At 40.7% G+C, this 7,289-nt stretch overlaps 1 protein-coding gene across 1 annotated transcript in view; it reads right to left on the bottom strand.

Moving 5' to 3' along the window:
• Positions 1-353: 353 nt before the first annotated feature.
• LOC126204110 (odorant receptor Or2-like) overlaps positions 354-7,289 on the bottom strand; it is a 55,049-nt gene continuing 48,113 nt past the window's right edge. Inside the window, exons 4-5 of the mRNA XM_049938526.1 lie at positions 5,276-5,431; positions 354-471 (exon numbers count right to left, since the gene is read on the bottom strand). Coding sequence (XP_049794483.1) covers positions 415-471; positions 5,276-5,431 — 213 coding nt within the window. The 3' untranslated portion in view covers positions 354-414. The remainder of the gene's footprint in view (positions 472-5,275; positions 5,432-7,289) is intronic.

Here is a 7,289-nt window from a genome sequence, read left to right as displayed (position 1 = left end):
TAATAAAACCTTTATTGAGGAAGAAACTTAAAATTTGCATGGCAACAATTGTTGATTGAAAAAACTATAAATAGAGAAACTTGATTATTTTCTATGTAAATAATTGTTGTTTTTCTATATCTTTATTGGGAGTAGAATAAATCCATTAATTTTGTCACCTTTCTTACAAACTACTCCCTTGCGCTCGGTAGCTTATGCATATTAGTCAAGAATATCAGTAGTGTCTTTTTCAATTAATTAACATCTGTTTAACTGATATTTCATTAACAGTTCAGACATTTTATTCTCTCCATTAGATCAGATAATTTAATCTAGAATCATCATTTTTGTATAAGCTGTAGGAATACCAGTGTGTCTTTATTAAAGATGCGCAAATCAGTATTCTTCCACAGTTCAGCTCCAAAGAATATGGGTTTAACGTCTGTTCATTTGACCCAACAATGCGTAGTATGAATAGGATGCATTCACCAGCTGGAAGATAAATATACATAATGAGATCAGAAGAAGTTGCGTTGACTATAAATCTATGTAAACTGATTGCATACATCTAAGTAATAAATGTACTTGAAAAGTGTGCACTGCTATGATGCTGTGGTGAAATGTATCTTTTTTCAGAAGGAGCTCAAAAACTGTGGTTAGAAACACAGTGATTTATGACAGTGTTCTTACTAACTGAATTTGTGGTAGAAAGAATCATTCAATACGAGTTGAAAGTCCGTGGTATTTACATAATGTTACGTAACAAAGTAATGGTTATTAGTTAGTATACACATAACTTTAACTGACGACCTTCCAAATGATTGTTATTATTTACATAAACAGCGTTGGATAACCAGAGAGAAACGACAGTATTCTCGACCTTCATTGTATATGTAACTCTATTACGCCGTAGATTCGATTCCTTAGACTGCAACAAAGGAGACAAACATGGAGTAAACAACTACTTCCGATATTGTACATGTGCATCGAAATGACTATTCTGCAATTCACACTTAAGTGCCGGGAAGAGGGTTCATCGAACCGCCTTCATTCAGCTATTTCTCTACCATTCCACTGTCGAAAAAAGTGCGGAAAAAAAGAACACTTAAATCTTTTCGTATAACCACTGACATCACTTATATAATTGTGATCTCCATAAGCAATTGGGCATCAGCAAAATATTTTCGCATTCGGAGGAGAAACTGGTAACTGAAATTGTGTGAAAAGACCTCGCCATAGTTAAAAACGACATTGTTTTAACAACTGCCCCCTCCCCTCAAACAGTTCCCGGGCCATGTCCGTTAAACTATCCCCTACATCACGATAATCAACATGTGAAATTTTGTCGTCCGTCAATTTAGGCAGGTGAGGATCCAATATCGCTGCATATTGGACTCAGAAGCGGACGGATAAGTGCATCGGTGGCAATCACTAATAGATCTGTTGCATCTTTGAAGTGTTCTGCCCATAAAATACAAAAATGCAGCCTTTCTTTTGCTTTTCCCACTACATTTTCCATGTCAGCGTTCCAGTTTAAGTTGTTCGTCCTGTAATGCTTAGGTATATAGTTGAATTGACAGCCTTTGGCTTTGTGTGCTTTCTTATCGTGTAATCAAAATTTAACGGATTTCTGTTAGTATTCCTGTGGGTGACATCACACATTTCGTTATTTACAATCCATTGCTGCTTTTAGCACCTTAAGATACCTTGTCCAATTCATTTTGCAGTAGGTTTTCATCGTCTGATGATTTTATTGGACTGTAAGTGAAGGACAGCATCATCTACAGACAATTTGAGAGGACTGCTCAAATTGTCTTCTGAATCGTTTGTGATGGATGAAACATTAATTCCTGACTGGGAATGGAGGAAGGAATGTCCTATAGATATGTGTCCGGAAATGGATGGTGTGCGTGAAACGACGAGTTGTCCCAGAAGACAGAACAGAACTGCATCTCATCCACGTTACAACAGATTTTAAATGTGGCCTCCTTCGAATTGCATGTCATAGTGGCAGTAGCTAGACGTTCACTTGTCTGAAAGGACCCATGGTCACACAAACGTCCAAAAAGTGCTTGAAATGTTGTGGGATGTGGTTGATGCCTGTAAGGGCACTTGTTTTGGTGTAGTTGTGCTGTCTCACGACCATTTCCATCTGCTTGGACGTATATAAACACCATCTCGACTTGTTTCCTACATTAATACTGAACTTTTTTGCTGCTTACAGTTCGCTACGTCTATCACACATCCTCAACACACAGCACTTGATCAGAGGAACTGTCATTCGTCAGCGCCCTCTACCGTGGCACGATGCATTTCCGGACACATGTTCATAGCACCCTTTCTTCTCCAATTCCAGTTAGGAACTCGTCCCTGCACTTTGTTGGCTTTACTGATATTCATCCTGCATGGATTAAGAACAACAGCGGGGCTGTAGTACTTCCTAGGGTCACACTTTGCATCACTTCCGATTTACTCCGTGACTTTGCGTCACTTATTACGAGATTTGATCTCTTTGTAAGTAAATCACGAATATCGCCGCACAACTGAGGCGATATTCCAGAGGCACGCGTAACTGAAGGAAATGCTATGCCTTGTCGTAGTACATAGGTTGATCGCTGGTACTGGAGGCATGTTTATAATAAAAATGTGGTAATATTAAATGTAATGGGTACAGATTCAGAATACGAAACAATATGGCTGATGACAGGTGTTAAATGTGAATAACACATGTCATCTGACCTTTTGCATCAGCAGCCTTAGTGGCGGAACACTTGTCGGGAAACTTACAGAATACTTCGTGTAAATATTCTGGTCACAGTATAGTTTTAAGTGGAGATCTTAACGTACCAGCTATAAACCTGCTGGTGACAGACTCTAACTTTTCGACTCAGTAGCCTAGAATAGGGAATCAGTGATCATAATCCAGTTACAGTAACGCTGCATACGGTGGTAAATGGAATTACAAAGAAAGGCATGAAGATCTTTCCGTTTAGCATGAGCGACAAGAGAGATTTCAGATTACCTTGCAAGTTTCTCCAGCACTGATAATGTTGACCATCAATGGACAAAGTTCAAAAGCATTGTAGAATACGCACTAGACATGTCCCGAGTAAAGTTATAAGCGAAGGAGTGCTATGAACATGTGTCCGGAAATGCATCATGCCACGGTAGATGGTGCTGACGAATGACAGTTCCTTCGAACATAATGAATTACCTCGAAGAAAACGATCTATTGATTGACACACAGTCAACATGTGTTTAGAAAACATCGTTCTTGTGAAACACAACTAGCTCTTTATTCACATGAAGTTCTGAGTGCCATTCACAAGGGAATTCAGATCGATTCCATATTTTTGGATTTCCGGAAGGCTTTTGACACTGAACCACACAAGCTGCTTGTAGTGAAATTGCTTGCTTATGGAATATGGTCTCAGGTATGTGACTGGATCTTTGATTTTCTGTCAGACAGGTCACAGTTCATAGTAATTGACGGGAAGTCATCGAGTAAAGCAGAAGTGATTTCTGGCGTTCCACAAGGTAGTGTTATAGGCTCTTTACTGTTCCTTATCTACGTAAGCGACTTGGGAGACAATCTGAGCAGCCGTCTTCGGTTGTTTGCTGATGACGCTGTCGTTTATCGACTAATAAAGTTATCAGGAGATCAAAACAAACTGCAAAACGGTTTAGAAGAAATATCGGAAGGACGCGAAAAGTACAGTTGACCTTAAATAACGAAAAGTGTGAGGTCATCCACATGAGTGCTAAAAGGAACTCGTTAAACTTCGGTTACACGATAAATCAGTCTAATCTAAAAGCCGTAAATTCAACTAAATACCTACGTATTACAATTACGAACAACTTATATTGGAAGGAACACATTGAAAATGTTGTGGGGGAAGGCTAAGCAAATACTGCGTTTTATTGGCAAGACACTTAGAAAATGTAACAGATCTACTAAGGAGACTGCCTACATTACGCTTGTACGTCCTCTTTTAGAATACTGCTGCGCGTTTTGGGATCCTTACCAGATTGGCCTGACGGAGTACATCGAAAAAGTTCAAAGAAAGGCAGCACGTTTTATATTATTGCGAAATGTGGGAGAGAATGTCACAGAAATGATACAGGATTTGAGATGGGAATCATTAAAAGAAAGGCGTTTTTCGTTGCGACGGAATCTTCTCACAAAATTACAATCATGAACTGTCTCCTCCGAATGCGAAAATATTTTTTTGGCACCGACTTACATAGGGAGGAACGATCACCGAGACAAAATAAGGGAAATGTGAGCTCGTACGGAAAGATATAGGTGTTCATTCTTTCCGTACGCTATATGAGTTTGGAATAATAGATAATTGTGAAGGTGGTTCGATGAACCCTCTGCCAGGCACTTAAATTTGATTTGCAGAGTATCCATGTAGATGTAGATGTAGAAGTGTAGACCATCAACAAAGTAAATAGCTTATAAATGTTGAAATTTGTGTGAATTTCTAAGGGACCAAACTGCTAAGGTCATCGGTCCCTAGACTTACACACTACTTAAACTAACACGCTAAAAACAGCACACACACCCATGCCCGCGGTAGGACTCGAACCTCCGGCGGGAGGGGCCTCGCAATTAGTGACATGGCCCCTCTAACCGTGCGGCCACACGGCGGGGAATAGCTTACAGAACATTTGTTCGACTAATACTGGAATGTTACTCTTCAGTATGGGATCCGTACCAGATAGGATTGATAGAGGAGATTAAAAGAAGAGCAGCATGTTTCAAGTACCGGTTCATTTAGTAAGCGCGAAAGCGTCACAGATGTGATTAAACAACTCCTGTTGCAGGAGCTGCAAGAGAGGCGTTCTGCATCACGGTATGATTTGTTGAAGTAGAGTGTACGTTCTTAGAAAAGCCGACGTATATTTTGCTCACTTCTACGTATATCTCCCGGAAAGAACATTCGAGGTAAAATTTAGACAGACTTGAGCCAACGTGTAGGCTTAGTAGCAGTCGTTTTTCCTGCGAACAATACCCTAGTTTAAGAGGAAAACAGGGAATTGACACTGGTACATAACGTATTCTGCGCTATACACTGTAGGGTAGATTGTGCAGCATAGAAGTAGACGAACAAGTTGCTCGGTAGCACTGTCACCGTCAAATTCACGAAAAGCAGTTAGCCTGCATCTTTTAGTTGAGCCTGATACCCTTGTGGCTGGTGAATTTTAACAAAACTCCTTAGCAGCATCGCACTCTAATTTGGTTGCCTGAATTATTGACGTTTAAGCTACCATGATAAGGCTTTACACAGACCGAGACGAAGGCTTCCCTGTTGATTGGGTAGAGGCGTCCAGCGGTGAGAACCAGAGGTTTCTGGGCCCTGCTGATGAGGATTCTCAGGCTGCGTTTGAAACGTCCACTCGCTTCCACCCAGCAACAGCTGTATGCTGACAGCACCACCGCCTCCGCCTGTGGACAGCAAAACACCTCAAGAAATTTTCTTCGTACTGCTATATCGAGGGAACATCACTAGCGCTGAAATAAAAAAAAACAAACATCTGCCTTTCGTTTTATGGTATTGCTGTTTTTCGCCAGGGTATATTTTACTCGTCTTAAATATTTCTCAGTGTGGTTCATCATCTAAGCAGTTTATCTAAAGGAGGGTTGAAATATTCACTGACTGAAATTTATACTGTGGGGAGAGAAAAGAAGATTAGGATTTAACACCCCATCGACGATGAGATCATTGTAGACAGAGCACACTCTCGGTTTTTAGAAGAACAGGGAAGTATATTTATTTATTTACTGCTGCCAAGAAACTAAATCTGTATAACAGAAATTATGACTGCAGAAATAGTAAAGCATGCACTCAAACAATCAATAATCGGTGCTGATTAAATGTGCTGCTGTTATAATATTCTAAACCAGAATCATAATGTAACGTATGAAACACGTATGTACTCAGTAGCAGCGATGGCGAGGCATGACAGAATCTCTGACCAGAGAGTTATTTATCGTTGCTAGTCTTCGCTTGACCGCGCGGGAGTTCAGTTGCATGTAGGGAGTCGGTAGTTCAGTTGCGAGGCAGTTGTTGTACGTAGCGAGTCGCGAGAGCATGTAGTTCGTTCGTGCTAGTAGCGCGCGAGAGACAGTCGGAGTTGTGTGTAAGGAGTCGGCGGGCGTCGACATGGGCCTCTGGTCAAGATTCGGGACGAGGTGTATTTTTAAATAAGGTAATGAAGCATCATTGCGCACATGTGATAATGTAATGTATATTAACTGTAATTAATTTGTTCAAGAATTGCCCCAATAATAATTTTGTTCTGAAAGCAATTTTTTTAAGAAAATACTCATTACTATTGAAACAATATTTCCTTTGCTTTTCCTCCCAGAATCAATTTATCAGGTTGATCTTAACGTTAATTTTGTGGCGACTTAATATTTGTGCACATTGTTATTATCAATGAGTTTTATTACTGTGGGAAGCTAACGTTTGGCACTATTTGCAATTCTTATTCTATTCTATTCATTTAAAAAAAAAATACGGGGAGGTAACATTTGGCTCTATGTCCATTTACATTTGAATAAGATTACTTTTACATTTTTGCGGGGAGGTTACACGTATTAAAATTATTACGAAGACTATCTTTCTTTCAGTAGGCGTGCCATTTTATATCGTAACTAGGTGAGCACTTGTCGTTGCCCAGGTATGGTTTTATTCAAACAGTTAGTCCTTTTCTTCTTGCCCCCGCCCTCTGTCCTCCTTCTTCTCGCCCTCTCTTCTCCTTCTTCATTCTCTTCTGCCCATGTCTTCCTCATCTTCGTCTCTCTGAATATCTTCTAATTCTTTCCTCAGTCCACTTCCTACCTCTGTCGTACTCCCCCCCCCCCCCTCTCTCTATCTATCTCCTCCGACACATATCACTCTCCACCTCCTCCGTTGTACTCTCTATTCATCCCCTCTTTACTCTCTATTCATCTCATCTTATCCCTCTTTCTATGCGTTTCCCCCTACCCCGTCTCTGTCCATTAGTTCCTCTCTGTCGTTACTCTCGTCCCCCTCCATCTCTGTACATCTGCTCTTTCCCCTCCGTATGCCCATTTCCTCCTCCCTGTATCTCTCTCCATCATCATCTTTCCCATCATTGTGTCCAACTCCTGCCCCCTCTCTCCGTTTATCTCTTCCCCATCCTATCTGTGTCTATTTCCTCCCAGTCTTTGTCTCCCCATCTCTCCCACTCCTATCCTACTCTGTACATAAAAACCGCACCAATAGGAGGTTGTTGGTTCTCACACCACAGTATTTCTTTCCAGGTCGTAAAATGTG

This window comes from Schistocerca nitens, chromosome 9, assembly GCF_023898315.1.
Source record: "Schistocerca nitens isolate TAMUIC-IGC-003100 chromosome 9, iqSchNite1.1, whole genome shotgun sequence".
Taxonomy (NCBI): Eukaryota; Metazoa; Arthropoda; class Insecta; order Orthoptera; family Acrididae; genus Schistocerca; species Schistocerca nitens.
The sequence above is the reverse complement of the archived record's forward strand: the minus strand, read 5'-3'. Positions and strand labels throughout refer to the sequence as shown.